General features: G+C 42.3%; 1 protein-coding gene across 1 annotated transcript; it reads left to right on the top strand.

The window, feature by feature from the left end:
* The first annotated feature begins 3,052 nt into the window (after positions 1–3,052).
* On the top strand, positions 3,053–21,860 carry socs7 (suppressor of cytokine signaling 7). The gene is made up of 10 exons (XM_070988519.1): positions 3,053–4,871; positions 5,922–6,001; positions 9,468–9,572; positions 11,143–11,277; positions 11,579–11,724; positions 12,180–12,348; positions 16,316–16,444; positions 18,063–18,198; positions 18,542–18,685; positions 19,120–21,860. Exons 1-9 carry the CDS (start codon positions 3,325–3,327, stop codon positions 18,660–18,662), a joined length of 2,568 nt encoding a protein of 855 aa, XP_070844620.1. The 5' UTR covers positions 3,053–3,324; the 3' UTR covers positions 18,663–18,685; positions 19,120–21,860.
* The last annotated feature ends 1,321 nt before the right edge of the window (positions 21,861–23,181 follow it).

The following is a 23,181-nucleotide window of genomic DNA, read 5'->3' as shown; positions in this document are numbered from 1 at the left end:
GGGGCACTCAAACAAAGAAAGCCCTTATTTTCGTATTTTTTAGTTTTCTGTAAGAAGTGTAATTAAGGAAAAAGATGCTGAGCAAATTTTACAAGCTTTATATTTTCTTAATTTGCTTTTAGCCACGCTAGCAACAAGGCTCTATGAATGTCGATGCATCTGATGATCAGTGGTCGAACTACTTTGGTCCAAACTGAAATATGTGAAAAACATCTAATGGGTGAATCATGATGATATTCTGTTCTGACATTCATGATCTCCAGAGGATGAAATCCTACTCACTTTAGTGACCCCCCCAACTTTTTTCTCCAAGACCACCATGAGGTTGATGTTTTGCATTTGTAGAAATGTCTCTGATATCTTCAGGAGGGAGTTTACATGTCACAGCAGCGGGACATGATACAAAAACAAATTTTAACATGCATGTGCATGCAAGTCTGCACATTTTGTCTTTACAAACATTGGACAGATTGCCATGAATAACACACCCATGTTCCCCCGAGGATGATTCGTTAATGGATTGCATTTATATGACACTTTTATTGAGACTGCTCTCTATTTGGCACACACACACACACACACACACACACACACACACACACACGCAAACGGGAGGAGCCAGGATCGATCAGTGGACAACCTGCTCTACCTGCTGAGGCACAATATCTTTGGTGATGTCTTAACTTTTCCTCTAGTGCCATCACCAGGTCAAAATTTCAATTTGTCCAAAACCTGGAAGCCCCGGCGTTCTCCAACAGCCCAGAGCCACCCTCTTCATTTTAAAGGCAAAGGTGTGATTTTGATACCTCTTTTTTTTTTACCAAGTCACAGGCTGATGGTGGTTAACTTGAGTCTGACAGCTTGTGGTATTCAGTGCTGTGGTGTAAATAATGATCATGAGATGAAATTCATTTTCTTCACCAGAGTTTGATTTCATGAGAGAAGCTGATTAACAGAGACATTTTGAGGGGCCTATCTGAATCAGGGTTTTGTATCCAAGAATGAGGCTGAGACCTTTGGATTGAAGGAGTGACAGTTGTCTGACAGAGGACTTAATAAACCTGTTCTTAACTCATACAGACACCTGGGAGAAAGCCAGAGAGAGCCATTTCCACTGCCAACGCATCATTAAATGTGAGCTATAAAATAGTTCTGAGCAAATTAGATTGGGTGGTGTCAAGCAGTGGTGGAGGAAGTATTCAGATCCTTTTCTTTGGTAAAGTACTAATACCTCACTGGAAAAATATTTGTTTAGGTCAAAGTTAGTTCAGTAAAAGTATGTAAGTATAATCAGGAAAATGTACTTCAAGTATTCAAAGTAAAAGTACTCAATATAGTAAAATGTCCCCTGTGACTGTTCTATTGTTATATGACATTAGATTATTCTGACTAATGCATTCATGTAAAAGCAGGATTTTACTGTTGGAGTTGGTGGAGGGGGAGCTCATTTTGAACTATTGTGCACAGGACTGCAACTAATGAGTCTTTTCATTCTGCATTCATCTGCTGATCATTTTCTCCATGAATCGATTGATTGTTGGGTTTGTAAACATTCTGAAAATAGTGAGAAATGTGCTCACAATGAGCCCAAAGTGACACCTTCACAATGTTTGTTTAGTCCAACCAGCAGCACCTACTCACATTCCACCACTGGTGTCAAGTAGTTGTAATGTACCACAACTACTTGACACCAGTGGTGTCACATGCACTTTTGTGAGTCTATAACTGTACTATACTGGAGAGGAGCTACGTTCCCCAAATTGTTTCTTTTGTGTAAATTGAACTTTACACATTAAAGACACCAGGCTCTTTATATTGAGAGAGAACTTAAAACGGGTTTCTTTGTAGTTTAGATTTGGCCGATTTGATGGTTTGATGAGCACAAATGAATCTTAAACAAACCTTTCTCACTGCAGATATTTGGACAACACACACACACAGGCCCATATGTGCTTATGTACATCTGCAATATATACACGTCTATATGCAGCATTAAAAACAGTGTATATAAGCTATAAAACATATAGTCTGTATGGAGTGTATATGTGTAAGTAAATGGATGTTTTCGTGTTTTAGGGTTATTGACACTGTATGACTGATTTAACTGTTCAGCACAGTGAGGGCCTATGTGCAGAAGCCTGTTTTGATTGTTTTGGGTGCTCAGAGCTCTGTAGCGCCTCCTGGAGGGGAGAAGTTGGAACAGGTTGTGTTTGGGTCTGATGGATCTGTAGTGACATTTCCTTACTGAGGAAATATGTAAGTCTTAAATGGAAGGAAGGTCACCACCATTTCTTAGTTGTATATAGATGTAATTTCTAGGAGACAGGGTCGGTCTTTCAAACTCTGCACGGTCAGCACAGACTTTCTGGTGGTGTCATCAGGGTTATCTTCTTGACTCAGGATTCTCACTTTTCTCCTCACGACAAGGAAAATGTGCTTATATGTAAAATTGGTGAAGCGCCCCTTTAATATATGCAGCATTAACTGACCTCACAGGATCAGTTTTAATGAAAAACATGGATTTCACTAAATACATATTCTCTGATGCATCTTTGAATTAATCTAAAAGATGTTTATTTTACAGAAAAAAAATTAGCTTTGCATTGCATTTGCTGTCAATAATATAAAAAATTAGACTCGAAACTGCCCTTGTGTTAGAAAACAGAGGAATCAGAAATATAAGATGGGAACACTGCAGATAAAACATAAAGTAAACCAAGAAAATGTGAACCTGCAGCAGCACCGCAGAAACACTACTCTCCATTGGTTCCTGAATGAATAAGAATATTATAAGACTTCTGTGTTTTTATGACTCTTTCTCTTTGTCCCCTTATAAGGAATGAAAACAGAAATCAGCTGCTCACATGTGGGGCTGAATCAGGTAGCCGTCTGATATTAAAATGCCACAGACTAATTTATAGTTCTCATCATCGGTGCTCATAAAGTGCTGTTATGGGCTGAGCGGAGGAGGAGCGGGTGGGGCCTGGCTGGGAACACAGAGGCAGACTGTGGTCACTGACCGGAGACTCTGCTGGCTTTTATTCTACTCAGATCAGACCGCATGTCTGACCCAGGGGTCCGTCTGCTGCCGGGAGCAAACTGCGCTCATTTCTCCGATATTTGACAGATGGATGCTGCGCTGTCGTAGAGGAGGAGGATGAAAAAATCGGCTCATATATTTTTCTGCTTTTTCGCTCACAGCCTATTTATGGGAGGCAGCAGCGGCTTGGCCCTTTCTTTATTATAGGAACGAGATCTCCGCGGTTAGCTATGTGAAGAGCAGATCGCCTCATAATTCTCATTTCGCGATCCTGAGGAATAATTATGAACAACGCGCAAGATATGTCGCCCGATTTCGTGTTGATGCGCCTGGTTTCCGCGGCCGAGGATGACCGCTTGGACGCAGAAAACGGGAATCTGCCGCCGGGAGGAGTGGTGGCAGGGCTGGGGAAGGAGGTCCTGGCTCACAGCAGCGTCAAAGCGGGCTTGGACATCAGCCGAGATCCGACGGCGGGCCTCGAGCATCCCAGCAGCCGCCTGAACAAAGCCCAGCCGGGCGGGGAAGGCACGGCTGCACCTGACACCGGGGTGACGGAGAGCCGAGCTCCGCTGTCCGTGCCTCCTCCGCCGCAGAGCCCCATGGAGGCCCAGGGCTTTGACTTCGCTCCCAGCCCCGGCCTACGGCCTCAGCTGCTGGTGTTCTCCAATATAATGCGGAACGGAGAGGGGATTTTAGAATTAGACCGTCGGAATCAGCCGAGGGATGCTCTGGGTTTGGACCAGAGCCCGGGGTCTGGCTGCTCCGTCCCGACTGTCAATAACAACACCCTGAGTCCCGGAGGCGTTCAGCAGCAGCAGAACCTGCTGGACGGGACATGGGGAGCGCATCCGCCGGTCTCCGCCGAGATGCAGGGAGCTGCGGAGCTGTGCCGCCGACATCGACTCATCACTACCCCACCCGAGTGGCCCTTGTCGGAGAGGTCCAACCCTCTCACCGTGATTGACTCTAAATGGGGATGCGCCACCGGGGACAGAGAGGGAGCCGTGTTTGAGCTGGCCCGACGGTTCGGGGAGCTGGGGGTTGGTGCGGTACCCAAGATGTTGTTTAAGGCAGGGGAGCTCCCGCAGTGTTCGTGTCAGGGTGCACACGGGCCGATAGGAGGGGGTGTAGAGCCCGGGGATGACCCGACCGAGACCAGCGATGCTTTGTTAGTACTGGAGGGGCTGGGGAGCGGGGACGTGGCCGGCCTGGGCATGGACGAGTGCCCGGAGAGTGAGACTGATGATGAGAACGGACGCCGCGAGTTTTTACTCAACCGGAAAAGGGAAATTGTCCAGAAAATGTCGGGGGCTTTCTCCATCAGCAGCTTCCAGGCGGAGCTGAGGAGACAGGTGGAGGGTTTGGCCCCGGCGGGGACCGAGGCAGCGGGAGCAGCGCACCTTGGCGCGCAGGTGTGTAGCCTCCACGGGAGCTTATCCAGTCGGATCTCGCAGGTGAACTCAGGGGATTCAGAGGTTGTCGCCGCGGTTTCCGCCACGTCACCGTCACCTACGCCGGTCCAGAGCTCACCCTGGGCCAACAGTCCAAACCCGAGCCAGGCGTCGACACCCAGAAGGCGGCCTGAGCGGTGCGCCAGTGCGCCACGGACTCCCACAGGCTGGGCAGCGGGTGGGGAAAAGACGCTGAAAGTTACAGGGAAGTCCAAAAAGGGCTCGTTAAAGATCCGCCTGAGTAAACTGTTCCGGACAAAAAGCTGCAGCGGCTCCAATCACCTGCTGGACAAGAGGCCCTCGGTGACCTACTCAGTATCCTCTGCCGGGAGTCTGGTGGACATGGCGAGCACTGCTGGTCCTGAGCAGGACACGGACAGGTGAGTAACTCCACATGGCGCTAAACACTCCAAGACTAATCTTACAATGTAATATTCTCATGTCCCATATAGTCACTGAGAACACGATCAAACCAACTGTGCACAATGACGCATGGAAAATCCTTCCAGGGGAGCAATCGAGGCCAAGACCTGAACTAGCGTTACACTGCAGAATCAACAGTGTTAAACCCAGTTACCACAAGTGTCTTAAGATTTGGACATAAACTGCTCTCGAGTGTCTCTTGACAGGTGTGTTCAGAGGCAGGCTAACATATCAGAAGTTGTAAATAAAGTCAAAGAATCTGATTATTTTCCAAAATACGGTAAGTTTAAGGACAGAAACTGAAAAGCTCAAGCTTTCAAATAAAATTGAAAGTCATGCAAAAAAAACCCTCACACAGATCTGAACAGTAATCAGTATTTTAAAGGCAGCAACACATTTTGCATCCAGTCACTGTTTCGTGCCCTGATGGAGACTCATTCAGAGCCCAGACATGTTGATTCCTTTCCAAGCTTTTTCTACGCTGCTGTGGACCTTTTAACAAGCTGGGCAGTCATTGTTTTCTAATGGCTTGAATGAGCTCAACTGGCAGCTTATTGGACTTCTCTCAGACCTTCAAGAACTTTTTACTGCCGCATGTCATTAAATGCAGAGATTTTTCAACCCTTTGTGGCTCGTCACCCTCCATCCGACTCACTGCTTAGTCATTATTCACAGCAGCACACTGAAGGAAGGCTATGATTAAAAAAACATAGCTTCAGAAGTCTTGACTGCCAGAGCTAAGAGCATCAAACAGAAAAAAAAGCTGCAGGACCCAAAACTGCACACACACACACACACACACACACACACACACACACACACACACACACACACACACACACACACACACACACACACACACACACACACACACACTGAAAAGTTAATTTTCTGAACCTCTGCAGCTACTAATGCTTCTCCTCTGCACTCTAACTCCCCTCTCTTCTTCTTCTTCTTTTTCTTCTTCTTCTTCTTCTTCTTCTGCCTTTCTTGATGATGTCCTGCAGCCACAGCCAGCCCAGACTGACCAGGGCCCACAGTGCCTTCTCCCCCGCCTCCCTCTCTGCCTCCCTCTCTGCTTTCACTGGTAAGGGCTGCGCGCTGCTTCGGTTGTAACTTCAGTTCCCTCAGATATGCTTTCATTTCTGGGCTAAAGCCCCCCCTGACACTCCATTCAGCACACAGGACTGCAGTCCAAACTCTCCAGCCGAACTGCAACAAAAGATTATTTTCATTATCAATTAATGTGCCAATTATTTCCTCAGTTCATCGGTTGATAGTTGCATCTGTAAAATGGTGAAAAATGCACATCACAATTCCCTAAAGCTCAAGGCGATGTCCTCAAATGGCTTTATTATCACACCAGACAAAGAAAAGCAGCCTGTCTTCACAATTGTGGGGTTGTCACTATTGTTTGGCTCTTTTTTCTTGGAAAATTCCTTAAACGATTAATCAGCTTATTCCTCTCTACTCTTGTGTGTCCAGCAATGCTCTTCCAAGTGGTTGCTTTTTAATGCACCACGAGTTTTGATAGATTTGTTGTGCTTGGAAAAATCTGCAAAAAGATCTCAAATCAGACACATTTATATCCATTGATGAATTGTGGTTGTTTTTCTTAAGAGGCCGGGCTGCTGTATTAGAATAACTGCTCTGTTTGAGCACCTTTTTATTTAGTTCAATTTTACTGTACTTTAATTGACTCCTTTACACTTGGACTCCACTACGCTTATTTGACAGCTGTAGTTACTGAGCAGGTTAAATATAAAACATATAATGAACTCAGATATGATGGATTGTCATAAAATAAATCGGCCAACAGTATAATTAGAAATTAGTTCCAGCTCTACCCACATAGAAAATGCTGGGCACTTTCTAACAAGGCATGCTTTTTAAGTGTTTATGAATTCTAACCAATGGCTCTGACTGCAGAAAGTACATTTGTCTTGTGCATCCTCCCTTCTAAGAAGATAATGAGTAATCTTACTTTTGATGCTTCCGTACATTTTACTGAAAATGATTGTGTACCTTTTAGAACAATATTACTGAAAGACTGGAGTGTTTTTACACTATGGCATTGCTATTTTTACATCTAACTTTTGAATTATTTTTCCTCCACTGCTGCTGAGATACACTGAATCGGTCCCTTCACTGAGAAGCTGAAGCGCTGTGAGATATCATTCTGTCATTTTGACATGGTCTTGTTTGTTTACATAATTATATTTTAGGGTAGCACAGCTGCATCGGCGATTACATAGACTATATTTGAAAGTTTAAAGCTGCAATCGATATGTTTTGACTTCAAATAAGAGCAGTGATGACAGGCTGTAGCTCCTGCGTCACGTTTGTGAAGTTGTTTCACTTCATTGCTGCTGGTTTGTTAAGGACATTAAGGACGCGCACAGACATTTCGGGACACACTTGTTTAGTGTCCCACTCGGAGTCAGTCAAGATGATAGACGTCAGTTTCATGTCTGTGCTCAGCTGTGTTTAGCCAAGCATAGCAAAAGACTGGAAGAAGGTGGAAACTGCTAACCTAGCTTCTGCAGATGTCGCCTTTAGCAACTCCAAACCCGTTCGTATGTATACACCCTGTTTTGTTTAACTTGTGAGGAAAAAGAAAATGAAACCTTCCAATGGTCAGCTTCAGAATGGAGCTCATATACTGACCAACAACAGAGCTGCAGTTTGCTAATTTTCCACATTTTCTGAGCTCTGACCAAAACTCAGGTGAGTTGAGGGTTTATGTCTGACTAGCTTGTTAGCTAACATGATCATACGTGTATTTAAAAATGTTTGGAGCTGCTTGAATGTGATTTTTATTTTTTTTTTCCACTGTTGATGTCGACCGTTTTCCCCTGTGTTAAGTCTTTGTGCTAAGCTAAACCCTTTTATCCACGCAACAAAATTAACCAAACTTCTCAAAATTGTTTCATTTTTGTCTTAACAGAAAAACCAGTGTGGGATTTACGTAAATAAAAAAAGAGTAATAATTATGATAATCACTTTATTATGGGCCTATATTGAGTTTATTTTTAATCAAGGCTAGCTGTCAGCTCTTAGCAGTTTCTGATACACTGTTTTATTGACACATTGGTTGGTTTAGCTAGCTATGTCACTGTTAACTGAGTCACTGTGGATTTCATATTAAAAAACAAAACAAAACAAAACAAAACAAAACAGGTATTTAGTTTTTGCTGAGTTAGATGAGGAGATTGACACTACTGTCTGTTAAATATGAAACTGGAGTCTGGAGATGGTTAGCTTAGTTAGTGTAGTGTAGCTTAGCTTAGCTTAGCTTAGCACAAAGACAGGAAACCTGGGGCAGCTAGCCTGGCTCTGTCCAAAGATAACTACCAGCACCTGTAAAGCTCAGATTATGAATCTTGTTTGTTTAATCCATACAAGAAATAATGAAATCAACAAATTGTGAATTTTAAATTGTTAATCAGTGATCTTTAGAGGTGCAGATGTTTTTTGTTTTACGCTAAACTAAGCTAACCAGCTGCTGGCTGTAGCTTTATATTTAACACACAGACATGACAGTGCTGTCAATCAAGAAAGCAAATAAGCATGTTTCCCAAAATGTTGAAAGATTCCCTCAAACTTGTAAGAATGAAAAGTGAGTAAATTGATTTAAAATCAAGCAGAACTTCAACTTCACATTCCTAAAGCTGCAACTTTTAGCTGTTCTTACCAGTCAGACTCTGTAACTGGTGCACCAGACAAGATAAGGCAGGATTTAGCACAAAAGGCCTATGGGTAAGAGGGGTGAGGAGGTCCGTAGCCCATCTGGCAAAAATGATTTCGCTGACTTTATGAGAAACGGTCCACAACCTCCGCAGGGCTCAGAAGTACATTCTCGTGTCCCACATTGCTTGCACATCTCCGATTTGCTAAATCCTCTTCTTGAATATGATGATTTTTGTAGTTTTTTATAGTTTAATGAACACATGCTCTGCACAGCTCTAACTACCAATTAGACAGAAACATTAAAGCTGCACAAGCCAGACAACATTTCATATTGGTGGCCCCACAGGAGCAAAGGGTGAGTCGTTTTAAATCTTGGGGACTTCAAAACCCAGAAGTCATGTGCACAGCATGCTTGTGTTTACCAACCCAGTCGGCCTGTGATGTTTCAGAACCAAAGCGAAGATAGAAGAAGAGATATAAGTGGGTGAGTCCAGCTCTCTCTGCTGTTTAGGAGACAGTGGGGATTTGGCTTCTACGTTTGAGTTTGTTTCTTTCCCTGGCAGTAACTGTCCTAAACTGCAGAATTTCACTTTGGTAAACAGTGAATCTGCAGCATCTCAATTAGCGGGGATAGGATGTTTCTCTTTATTGCAGTGATTTAGGCTGATTAGCTGGGTGTAATTTTCCATAAACGTCCTGGCTGGTGCAGCGTTAATGGCACTCTGCAGAACAGAAAAAACAACACACAATCACTGATACACAGAGCAGGGCCTGTTTTACTCTTCCTCACTCTGGTGTCAGCATCTTATTTCACTTTTCTTTCCCTTCCTTTCTTTTCTCTTCTGCTGCTTTTCTGGTCTCAGGTGAGACTGTTTCCCTGGTGGACGTGGATATTTCACGGCGAGGGGCAAACACGCCACACCCTCCCACGCCTCCCCCGCCTCCACGTCGAAGTCTCAGTTTGTTAGGTACTTTTCTCTCCTTCCTGTCTGCCTCACCTTGTTCATTCTACACACACACACACACACACACACACACACACACACACACACACACACACACACACACATTGATATAATATGATAAATAGTAAATATGGTAAGAAGGAAGCAGATGAAGCCAAACTGTCTGTTATAAGCTTTACAGATTGCTTTACTTTAGCCCGTCTACATTTAGATGAAAAGGAAGTTCTGGCAGTTTCTCTTCATATTTCTGTCTAAGTCAAACACATATTAATTTTGTTTTCTGTCATGCATTGTTGGAAATGGACACGGACAAGTTTTTGTAATCTGCTGTAATCTGATTGGAGAAGCTTTGAAAGGTCAGCAGCAAACTACAGATTTAATTTGAAATCCGAGTGCAATGACTCAATCGATGAGAAAAACAATCTCCCTCTCTTCACAGGAAATCAATCTGTCTCTTGTCTCTCTTTATTTATTTGTTGGGTTTAGAAGTACATTTGTCCTATTTTTTATTTTTTTCTTAGGTTATGCAACCATCTGTATTGGTTAACGGATGACAGTTTTTATGTCAATAGTTTCAACACCAAAAGCACTAAAAACAATGCACGAGTATCTAAGAAATTAATTTTAAACAATGTCAAATGTAGGAAATGTATTCTAAATGTTAGCCCAGTTTTGTCCCCCATAAATAATTTGATGGTTATCTCTTACCTTTCAAATGCATATTTTTGCTCTGAGCTGGGTTTTATTTTCTGACCCACATATGCAGCAGACGGATTGTTAGGTCGTTAACGTTACCAACAATGTGTCTGTCAGTGTTGTCTGACTTCTCTACTCTGTCTGTGGCTCTCAGCTCCAACCCCATTAGCTCCTTCTGAAGACAGACATTTTTAAAAACACCTCACAAATACATAGTTTCCTTTTAAAGAAGTATTTTTCTTAATCAGCTGCCCAATGTCCATTTTATCAAATGAAACTCAAAGAGCAGGAAATAGTGCATTTGTTGGGGACTATTTTCAGCGGCGGATGAATCCACATTTGGTGCTCTATAGAGAGTATTAGTGACAGCAGGACAGTGCATGTGGGGTTGAGTCTAAATAAAGTACAGCGTGTGTGTTCATGGTAATGAAGAAACATGTCAGCCAGTGCTCATTGATGTGTTTTTAATATTTTCTGGACAACAGTGGAGCTCTATGGCTCAGAGGAAGAAGATCTGTCAGACTGTGATACACACACAGGACTTGTTAGGAGATACATTCACTGTTGGTTTTGGTCTTTTCATTCAATTAGTTGACAATGAAAATAAAAAAGTGAGACATTGAGTAAACAAACAAAATAGAGGAATCTTATTGGCCAATACTTAAAGGTGAAGTCTTTTGATTTGATGGACTGAGGCGTTCTGTCTTAAGGTGCTGACAAACTCTATCCTTCCTTCTTTTATGGTTCCTTTCTTTTCCCTCTGCCTATTTCTTTCTCTTTCATCCCATCTTGACACTTTTTCTTTCTTCTTGTTTTCTCTCCTTCCCTCCGTCCTTCCTCCTTCTCCTCTCCTGTCTCCTTCCTGTCTTTCCTCCAGATGACATAGCCGGCCCTCAGCCTGGGCCTTTCCTAGTGAGTGTTATGGGCGCCTCCCTGCAGTCCCTTCCCTTGCCTCTTCCTCCTCCTCCTCCTCCCTCCCACGCCACCATCCAGCACAGTCTCAGCCTCAATGGTAAGACATGCTGGTGAAGCTACATGTTTGCTTCCTGGCACTAAACAGGAAGTGAGTGCCACTGTAGATCGAATGAAACAAACAGAGTCTCTGGTGTGGAAGACATAAAAAGTCAATAGTACATTCACGACCAACATGTTTGACAAGAAGCAGTGGGCTGATGAGTCATCTGCGTCATGCTGTCATTTTATATATGTATGACAGCTGTGCCATTATTTATTTACTTATACTGAAAAGTGAAGAGAATTTAAATGCTTTGCACAGCAACTTCAATGTCTCTAAAATTCTTTCCCTGATTTAGACGCCTTCCTCCGGGCACTTCCTCATTCAGCCCCATCGCCGGCTGATGCTCCACCCCCTTCCAGACAGGCTCCACCCCCCATGCTGTGCGCCCTGCGGCGGTCTGAAGCCAGCAACTTTACCGCAAGTCTGAGAGAGCTGGAGAAGGTAAGACTCACATTGTGGAGAATTTCTTACATCGTACACTCATCATATGTTGCTGTATGTATGTTGCATTCATGCTGGCTGGCTCATGATGCCTTGCTGAATCGCTGCAGCTAATTATTTTCTTTTGAGATGAATCTGCCCATCATTTTCTCATTTAAACGCACACTATGTAATTTCTCTTAATAAAAGCAATACGTACTCAGAAATAATAAGTATTTTGACGAAATTGTGTGATAGCGTGGGATCATGGGAGTTGTTGTCTTCATTGTTAAAAAATTTCATGGCAGTTGAAATCTGATGTGACTCAGAAATGTTCACAGGTCACAGACGAGATAATGTAATAAAGACTCTAACGAATCATCTGGTGTTTTATGTGTTTACCTGGAAGTTAGAACAACTAGGGGGGTAAAAGGCTGCTTGCAGGACTGCTGAAGATTTTGTTGGTTTCTCTTTAGTGTGGCTGGTACTGGGGTCCAATGAACTGGGAAGACGCAGAGATGAAGCTGAAGGGAAAACCAGACGGATCTTTCCTGGTACGAGACAGCTCGGACCCCCGATACATCCTGAGCCTCAGCTTCAGGTCACAGGGAGTCACACACCACACACGTATGGAGCACTATCGAGGTGAGAGAGAGAGACACACACACACACACACACACACACACACACACACACACACACGCGCACACACACACACACACACACACACACACACACACACACACACACACACACACACACACACACACATATGCTGTGTTTTTATCACTTGTGGGGACATTACATAGACTTACATTCATTTCCTGGAGCCTTACCCTAACCCTAACCACTATTTGCCTGTTCCTAACCCTGTACCTAACCTAACCTTACCTAACCCGTAACCCTATCCTCATTCTGCACCCTAAAATTTAATGATTTACATTAAGGGGACCTGCATTTTGTCCCCATAAGGCAGGTGAGTCCCCACAATGTGACTGTGTAAACAGATTTTTGTCTCCACAACATGATAAGTACCAGGTCTCACACACACACACACACACACACACACACACACACACACACACACACACACACACACACACAAACGCGCGCACACACATGAACACTCTGAAATAATATATTGCCAAACTCAGACAGATGCTGACGAGAGATACACATGATAAACGACAGACATCCAACAGATCTGAATCAGTATGACAAGAAGATTTTCACATATGAGGAATTTGTCCTGGTATTCTGGATTCTGGTGCATAACGATCACAAGAAGCACAGTAAGAAAAAAATAAACGAGTACTGCAAAAGAAGAATGTGTAAATATCCACACCATGAAGATTATATGCAATGTTTGGAAATCACCCAAGATGTGCAGTCACAGTTTATGCACAGAGTCGGCTCAGTCATTCTGCCTGTAAGGAAGGTGGAATTATAGCTTAACCCAAACCATCACAGCTACATGCCTGACCCCCACCCTTAACCTAACCTTGACCCAAAGCTAATTATAATCTTAACCCTGAAACAGAGGACCAGACACAATGTTCTCATTTTCTTAAATGTCCTCACTCTCAGTCTGAAGCTCACCAGGATAGAAATACAAGGACCCCCCCACCACCACCACACACACACACACACACACACACACACACACATTCCTGCTTATATCCTGCATTATGCTTGCATATGTGTGCAAGTATGCATGCAAATGCATGCTCACAGCAACACACACACGCATACAAACACACACAGAAACACGTGCATCCATACGCTGGTCATTCAACTCTTCAGGCACATTATATGGACACAGACCACATGTATGATGGCGCACCACCATGACTCACAGAAGACATTTAAGCACACATGCAAGCTGACCACATAACATCATACATATACAAATAAATGCACATTAAAGGGTTACATGACATTTAGTCAAGTCAATTTAATGTGTGTAACCCAATATCATGCATTTACTGTTCACGAATTACACAGATAAAAAAACTTTACCTAAGTTTGACATTTGATCATTTTAGACTTTTAATAGTTCTTCACCTAATTGTTTACTTTAATAGGAAAATCTGTCAGATTGTTTTTTCGTTGTAATTTTGAAGCCCAATAAAATAATAGAAAATATATTGTCTTTTAAAGAACGACTCAAGGCTCATTTTCCGTCTTCTCCAGAGCTTTCAAACACTTCTCTGTCTTCCTCAGTTGATGGAGTTCACTCTATGAGAATATGTCTGTGATGCCTGGGATGTGTCTGTAATTTTTCTAGTAAATCTTAAAGAAATTAAATTTTCGGTCAACTAACTACTGACTGATGAGTAAAGACAAGTCAACACAAAGCAACAGTGTTTGAACATGAGCAAAAAATGTCCACCTGACTGTTGTTTCAGGACGGACTTGAACAACTGAAACAGAAACAATACAGCAATGTGAGGTACATTAAACAACAGCTTCATGAAGAAACAACAGAGCATAAATTAAGGATAAACTCAAACACGTCCTAATGGACACCCAATAAGATCACTACAAGCATGGATAACTCTCAGAACACCACATGCATATTTACACACACGCCACAAGTGTGACAAACTAACAAGGTGACTCATGGAAGATACACATGTAACCAGGCAGACGCGCGCGTGCGCACACACACACACACACACACACACACACACACACACACACACACACACACACACACACACACACGTACATAAACGGGGCTCTACATTAATGAGTCACCATTATAAAACTATGGATTCATGCCTGGAAACACATTCATTATTCAGATGTGCAGCCTCGACTGACACAACACATTCACATCAGCACAATCATGTGTGCATGAACACATCGTGGCCTGACGGGAATCGAGGGCAGAAAGGCTTTCAGATGTAAACAACCACTGAGCAGTCAACAGGAAGTCAACTCGCACCAACGTATTGAGATGTGTCTGTTCACTCGGCATGTGTATAATCACACATCGGCTCATTGTAGATGGTGGGCTCTCTGTCCAAATTAAAGGCTATTATTGGAAATCTTAGACCGAACATTTCTTTTAGGTAGTTTACCGCCACATTAGAGTCGTGACTCCTGTATGTTAACAAATATTGAGGTCTTCTAAACAAGCTGTGTGTCAAACCTAGCTTGAATACACAGTTCTTAATTCTAAACATGTGTTTTTAAAGGAATAACCAGTTATTTTTTCGGGAAACATGCTTATTCATGTAATGTGTTAGTTAATGAGCTGCAGAGGTGCTGTTACATGGTTTTTGTTACCTTTGCCAGGCTAGCAGTTTCCCCCATTTCCAGTCTTCATGCTAAGCTATGTAGCTCCTGGCTGTAGCTTCATATTTAATAAAAATTTTCAAACTCTTCCTTCAACTTATTCAGTAGAAATACTGGTTGTGACTCTGGGCAAATGTATAGGAAAAATATGTGTGTGTGTGTACTCGTTATTTTTAGGTTTCCATACAGTGAAGGACTTAATGCTTTTATGGTTTGAAAAAGCTGTCCTACTTCTTAATAAAACCGTTAAAACAGATATTATCTATTCAACCATCCCAGCTCATGAAAAAAAACATTTTGGAGAAACACAACTGTGAAGATTTCTTGGTGTGTTTGTGAGTGTACTTTGCCATTTAAGTTGCTTTGTGAGTGTGTACATCTCAGCAACAACAGCCCAGAGAGCTATAGATGTGAGTCAGACTGAAGTCACAGGAATGACTCTTCTGAGGCTTGACATAGTTGAGACTCAATTACACATGTCATGATATGATTTGACTTGAGACTTGAAAGCAAAAACTCAAATTTTAACTTCCTGGATTGAAATGGGATCTTTTGTTCTGTTGTGTGATGTATTTCCTGTTGACACTGGGTGATGGGGTGAGACACAGTGAAGGATCATTGATAGTAATAATGACTTGTAATCCAATATCATTTTAGCTAAAGAGATTAGATGACTGCATTAGCACTGTGATTTCACAGGAATATAGCCCAACGACTGTCATTAATTGAGGGGTTTTTTTTAAACAAACAAACATTTTTGATGAGGATTCCCTCCGTTTGGTTACTAGAGAATTGTGATCTGTACTTATCTTACAGATGGAAAATAAACTTGCCAGTATATGTCAGGATTGCTTGAAATTTCTATTTATGCCACCATGTGCAGCGTGAGGTCAACATTAAAGTGCATTGTTAGTTAAAGTCAGACTTTGATGTTCTCGAGATGGTGTTACTGATGAACCAGTAAAGAGCCTGTCTGTACAGCTCTGATGTTGCACCACTGTTACACTCTCCTGGTAGATCCGTTTTCACTGCTCAGCCAATAAGAATTAAGTTCTTCATCAGGTCATGCATACAGGAGTAGAACATAATTTTGTACAACTGGGGAATTTGAGTACTAAAAAAATCTCTGCAAAAACCATCAAAGAATGTCAAATGTAAAGGCTGGTGGAGGCAGCTAACTAGCACAGGATGGTTGTGTTTACTGTAATTATATAAGTGTTTCATAATTAACGTGGATATGATTTATAGATGATAAAATGCTACATGTGATATTTAAAAAAAACCAAAAAACATTTCTCTCTGCCTCCAGGGACGTTCAGCTTGTGGTGCCACCCGAAGTTTGAGGACCGTTGCCACTCGGTGGTGGAGTTCATCGAGCGAGCCATCATGCACTCGAAGAACGGCAAATTCCTCTACTTCCTCCGCTCCAGAGTCCCAGGTAAAATATAGGTCATTTATCTGCACACGGCCCGAGCCGATCAAAAATGGATGTGAGCTGCCACTTAGTGAGGAGTGCCTGAGAGACGGAGGGAGGGAGGAATGTATATGTCTGTATGTCTGCATTCAGCCTGTGTATGATTTATGATTGTGAGAATGCATCTGTGTGTGGGTTGTCCTCAATGTAAGTACGACCGTAGCTAATACTGCACGTGTTTATGTTATAGGTTTGTCTGCAAAGTATGTGTTGGGATGTGTTCTTGTATTTACAATCACTAAACATCCTCACCAAAGAGTAGTTAGTGCTGTGGTTTAGGGTCAAAACTTGAGTGACAGTTAAGGCAAATCAGGCTTAGATTGAAATGAAAAGTACAAAAAGTGTAATACTTGGTTAAAGACTGTTTATGCAAACTCCTTTGGCGACGCTGTCACACGGAAGGGTTCAAAATCATTAAATCCTTTTCACGTAAAAGATGAGCTTCCTGATTTTGTTACACTGCTACGCTAATCTCAGCTCATGGCCTTAGATCTAAAGTTAGCAGATCTAGTACCTCTCTCCACGTGTTGCATTAGATGTGAAAATGTGACTTAAACTTCCTTCGGTGAACGTAACCTTTCCTATCCGATGGGTGTGCGTGTCACTGTCTTGCCTCCCACGACCAGCTCACTCAGACCAGGCGATCTCTCTCGCTCCAGTTGGCCAGCCCGCTCTTCATGTGGTTGCTCAGTTTAAAAGGGTGCATACATACAGGTCGTGGTGGGTGGGTCCAACAAGGGCCCAAAAGGCAAACACAGAATGAGGCCAAGTTCAGGAAAGCACGAGGTAAATGCTGACGAACTCAGAGCTTGGCTGTAGCGTTGGCAAACTGAATGATCTGGCGAAGGCTGGAATCTAGAGCAGTGGTGCACATAAGGGAAGAGCGAGAGGCACAGGAGGACGACGACGATTGTGGTGTGAATGCTGGGTGTTGAAAGTTGACGCTAAACTTTGCTTTGCTGTCTTAACTTTGTTTTGAAGAAGCTGCTGAAGGAGGGTGGAGAGCTGGAAAGTGCGAAAGGGTCTGATTAGCAAAAATCAATGAGTGGCGTCTCCCCACCTGCAATCAAAGGTTGATGGTAACTGCAGAGTGGCTCCTGGGTCGGACCATTTATGAAGCTGAGAGGCACCCCTCAAACCCTGGCGCATCACTTATTACTATTAAGAGTGACAAAAATGTCAATGTTTGGTTAACTTAGTGTTAGAAAAACAAGTCTTGAGATATTCTGTATCTTTCTTCTTACCCACAAATTCCATGAAAACACACAAACCAACAATGAATGAATCCCCAGTAGTGTGTTTCTCAAAACCTGATATATCTTCTTAGAGCAACAAATGTGGATTAATCTGCAGCTGACAATAGTCCCCAATAAATTTAGTCCTGTTTTTAGTAGCATTTAACTGCAGTGACCAGCTGTTTTACTAACTAACACATACTTTCACATGTTTGTGTTGGATTTATTGACAGTAATAAAATATAGTGTGTTATAGGAGATGATGCTAAATAAGACTATATGCAGTAACACTAAGTGTGTGTGTGTGTGTGTGTGTGTGTGTGTGTGTGTGTGTGTGTGTGTTGCAGGGCTTCCTCCCACCCCGGTTCAGCTGCTGTATCCTGTATCTCGCTTCAGCAACGTGAAGTCATTGCAACATCTCTGTCGCTTCTGTATCAGACAAATCGTCCGCATCGACCACATCCAGGAGCTTCCACTGCCCAGGTACTCAAGTCATGTGATCATGTAAATATCCACCGGCTGAAATATGCACCTGTTGTACCATAAACAATAACACAATAAACACACAAAGTAAGTTTTCTCAGGATTTCCAAGATGTCATCCAAAATGTGTCCTCTTTGGTGTTAAAGCGACTTTGGCCTTATCTGTGAGATTATGGGATGAGAGGGATGGAGACACAGTGGGCGTGCTGTTATGTTTAAAATTATGCATAAAATTACCCTCAGGAGAAATTATTTGTACTTTGTATTTGCAAAATTAGTCCCATGCTGCCACTTTAGCATATGCAATGCTGAGTGACAGCCCCATCCTTTGGTTTTCTTTCCAGACCAGTAATATCCTACCTGAGTAAGTTTTATTACTACGACCCAGAGGAGGAGATGTACCTGTCAATCAAGAGCATCCGGAGGGTGGTGGGAGCAGAGCAAGAGGCTGAGTCGCAGACGTAGCAGCAGAGATCTTCTCAGCTCCAGTGAGTGTGGATCTACTACTGTTGCCCGACCTCATGGGAAAGCAGAAGTGTTTATGGCTGTTCTGAACAGCCACACCGTCGGGTGAATAGCTGGTTGTCATAGAGACAGAGGAGAAGGCAAACCTTTCTTGTGACTCTAAATAGGTTTTGATCCTTCAGTTGCTTGTAAAAACTCGGAGAGAATCTTGTATCTCTAAAGCAGCGTTTTATGAAGCCAACCAAGCAAGTGCATCTTTAGTAAAGGCAATAAAAAACAGCAATGGTTTAGGATAAAATATCTAAAAGGGACTGTAATATATTGTATTCTAGAATTAATCACTTGAATTTCCTGTTTTATGTTTTCCTGTGAAATTTGTATATATTTTCTAATATATGTGATAAGATGTGAATGTAGCTTCATCCTAACTTCTCCCGAAACCCGTATCTCTGCCTAGGTTTCTGTATGGAGGACTGATCTGTTCTGGTCTGCCAGCATCAGCCAATCAGAGTCCCTGGAAATATCTGTGCCCAGTTGGACTTGGATGGACCCGCCTGTCTCTTGATTTGGACTCACACAAAGAGAGACGAGTGTTTGCAGTTGGATGGTGGGAAAACTGTCATTGAGAAGTTCAGATGCAGAGGACTCGGCCTCGTCTTCAGAGGGAGTGCACAGATGTTCTCACCTGCAAAACACGTTGGTTTGAAACAGAAAGTAAATTATGAACTTCATTTGCAATTTTCCTGAACTTGCTGAACTGGACTTTTAAAACACAATGCACTGGTCAATTTGTACAACTGTTGTTTGCTGCCGTTTCCTTGTTTTTCCCTCCAGTCTGTCAAAATGAGGGTTTTTGGATTAAAAGTTGCCCTCAGGACAGATATACACACAGAGGCAGGGCAATCACAGAGGTGTGTAAGAGAAACAGGCCACCATGTCGGAGGTCCTAGAATCTTCCATTGGGTAACCTGATTGCAAAGAAACAACATTTCAATGTTAGCTACAGTGCTAATATAATGCTCATGTAAATTAGACATAAAATTAATTTGAAATTGGATTCAAAACTCGGTTTTGTTTTACCAGAGGTGCTTGTTATGTGGACAGATTTAAAGGAACCTTCACAACTTCTCAGCTTGAAGTTTACTTGTTTGTTGACTGCAGTATAAGCATCTCAGCCTTTGAATGTTCTGAATTTTTAGCCTGATGGTCAGAATGAATTTTCAGTTCTTTCGATTTACATAATTTATGCCTCGTCCACATGTACACAGGTATTTTTTTAAAACATAACTTTTCCTCTGCATTTTGGTAATTGTCCACAGACACACTACGTTTTCAGGTCACGGAAAATGAACCTTTTGGAAAACCCCTTCCAGGGTGAAGAAGTTTGGAAACTTCATTTGCAGTGTTGATGTGTAGACATGGAAAGCAGAGTTTTTGGCTTGTGACCACAGTGTGTTATCGCCTTTATTTATATGAGGTGATACTTCACGTAACAGTGGACGTAGTTGGAATAGTGCTGGTGCTTACAGGACTTTATATATTTACATATAAATGCACAGTTACTCTTCTTCTTTTATTGCGAAACAGAGGTGTCACAATGTCTCCTGAAGTCACTGCTACATAATCCATCACTCGACACGGACCCTGCCAGCAGTGTTGCTGCTTTTGGACAAGCCCAGGTCAGACCTCTAGCTGCAGGTGGCCTAACGGTAATAGCTTTTTTCAGGCCTCTGATTGGCCAACATGCCTTCTTGGTTAGGGTTATATTGGCACCTGTTGGTAGTGCTCGGTCTGTCTTTTTGCGCTTACATTAGGACAGAGATTTTTTTAAAACAGTGCTTGCGTGGACAGGATTTTTTTCTGAGAATGAAGGAAGAAAAAGCCTGTTTGAAAAATACTTGTGTATGTGTGGACTAGACATTAGTCTGACATTGTTAACCCTATGATTGACTGACGACCTGTCCAGAAGTGCAACATATTAGAGAGTTTGACCCCACGTGTGACAGTAGTTTTATTCCCTCTATTATTTCATGTTGACTCAACCGCAGTCATGTCCCTCTTTGTTCCTACAGTGATTTACAAATGTCACTGGTTTGAATGACAATCACAGTCTCCAGCATCACCTTGTTCAACAGGTCGTCTTTAACTGATCAGGTCACAGACATCTCCCGTTGTGCTTGCCAGGAAAAAGTAGCACTGCTTTCTTTTGTTGTCACTCCTCTGACATGGTGGATTGTACCTTTGTTTAACATTCAATGGACAAAAACTCACAATATCAGACCTCTCTTCAATGGGAAACTGGTAGGTCACGGTCATCCGTGTTGTGGGTACAGTGTGACAGTGTCCTGCTGCTTTGTGTTTCTCGAAAAAGGGAAAAATTCCACCTTCCGTTAGATATCAGTTTCGGATTTCATTGCAGGTAATATTTGTGGTCGTGATTCCTACACTTCCCAGAATGCCTCAAACCGACCTTCAGATAAGAATGTTTAAAATTATATGACCATTGCTAGCTTGCTGCGGCGCTGAGTTGCATTGCATTGTGGTCCGTGGAGGCTCTTGGTGGTAGGTAATTTGGTGTCTGTTGCTCTTACACGACATTATTTCACTACATATAGTTGCTGTTTACATTTGGACAGGAATAGAGAAAAATAAACCAAAGAAAAAATGATCTCTAGAAATGCAATTTACAGTACAAGCAGCTGATTTTAACTGTTTTATTCCACATAGCTCATTGGAATTGAAAGCAAAAGATCGCAAAAATGTTGTTTATCTTTAACGTTAAAATGACAGAAATTGTCTTTTTCTTGAGGGTCTAGCGTATGCTTCATCATAGTCCTTATGATTAATTAATGCACTTATGCTGTCCTAGAAAATAAAAAATACCAGAGAAAAGTTTTGTAAATAAAGAGAAAACTAATGTGGAGTTTATTTGCATAAGCATAACAATCTTGTGAATTTGTTACTGTTCTGGGAGTTTATGAGCTGGGTATGAGGTTATATTCAGATGCCTCATTTTTCCCCACAGTGCCCTGCCTCAGAGTGTGTATATCTGCCATGACTCGTCTCTACCTGTCAGTTTTATTTGTTGAAATGCCCAGGTGTATTTTGCTCATTCTATTTCTCAGAACCCTGAAGCTGGCTACTGGCTCAGCGTTTTCAGTAAAAAAGAAGAAAAATAAACATTGGTGAGTGGCATCATTTTTCTATTTGAATGTTATTCTATGGTTGTTGAAAAGAAATCGTCTGAAAGTATGAAAATGTTTCAAGATTCATTGTTACATTATATTAATAACCCTTATCATTGAAAGAAAATGTAAGAAAATAAAGATTTAGACAGGCCTCACCGAGGCCGTAACCAGGATTTTAGAAATGTTGAGGTCACTAAGGTGTCCAAGCCGAAAGCTCCCCTTGCATTTTTCTTCAGAACATGAAAACTATGTATGTCCTAATCCACGTGCCAGCCTTTCAGAGCCCTTCACGACAATAAATCAACATAAGGTCCAACTTTTGCTTTCAACCACATCACATAGCCTCGCTCAGTAGATGGAGCTGCTCAGTTGTCATGGAGATGGCTTGCTGTTATCATGTGACGTTTTTTTTTCAGCGTTGGGGCAATGACTTCCTCAGATACTCATATGTGGTTTTCAATGTTTATTTAGCTGAAAGTGTAGGAATACAGACTTTTGAATATATTTAATCTAAAAAATACTGGAATCTGTTTTTAAAATATCCACCAATATGAAATGTAAATTCCCCCAGATTACTAAAATGCTTGTTTTTTATTCACAACAACTACAAACCCAGAGATATTTGGTTTACTATTGCGATTCTAACAGTCAGTAATCCTCTGGAAAGACTTCCCACAACATTTTGAAGGTGTTTCTGTAGAAATTTGTGCCCACTCAGCCAAAATTTGTTAGGTCAGGCATTGATTTTGGATGAGATGGCCTGGCTCGCAATTGGTATTCCAAGTCCTCCCAAAGGTGTTCAGTGGGGTTGAGGTTGGGGCTCTGTGCATGCCAATTGAGTTACTCCACACCAAACTCATCTTACATAGATTTATGAACCTCACTTTGTGCAAAGTTAGAAGTGTCCAGTTTGCTGAAATTTCTTTGGATCCTGTAGCCTTAAGAAGATCCTTCAGTGGAACTAAGGGGCCTCACCTAAACCCTGAAAAACAACCAGGAAGGTCCTGACACTCAGGTAGTGTTGACCCTGCTTTGTGAGTTTGCATGGTCACACTATTAGCACTTACGGTTGACGGGGAAGCTCTAGAAGGGCAGATGTTAAATGAATTGAACTGTAGCAAAGGTGGCATCCTAAGACAGTGCCAAGTTTAAAGTCACTGGGCTCTTTAAGAGCCGTCCTTTTTTTTTGCCTTTATTGGAGAGTTCAGCTAAAGAGAGACAGGAAAGAGGAAAGGGAGAGGGTCGCCTGGTTGGAACTGAACCTAAGTCGCTGCAGTAAGGATGCAGCTTCACCAGGTGAGTTACGCTGCCAGTCCTAAAAGTTTGTCGAT

This window comes from Chaetodon trifascialis, chromosome 2 (genome assembly GCF_039877785.1).
Source record: "Chaetodon trifascialis isolate fChaTrf1 chromosome 2, fChaTrf1.hap1, whole genome shotgun sequence".
Taxonomy (NCBI): Eukaryota; Metazoa; Chordata; class Actinopteri; order Chaetodontiformes; family Chaetodontidae; genus Chaetodon; species Chaetodon trifascialis.
The sequence above is the reverse complement of the archived record's forward strand: the minus strand, read 5'-3'. Positions and strand labels throughout refer to the sequence as shown.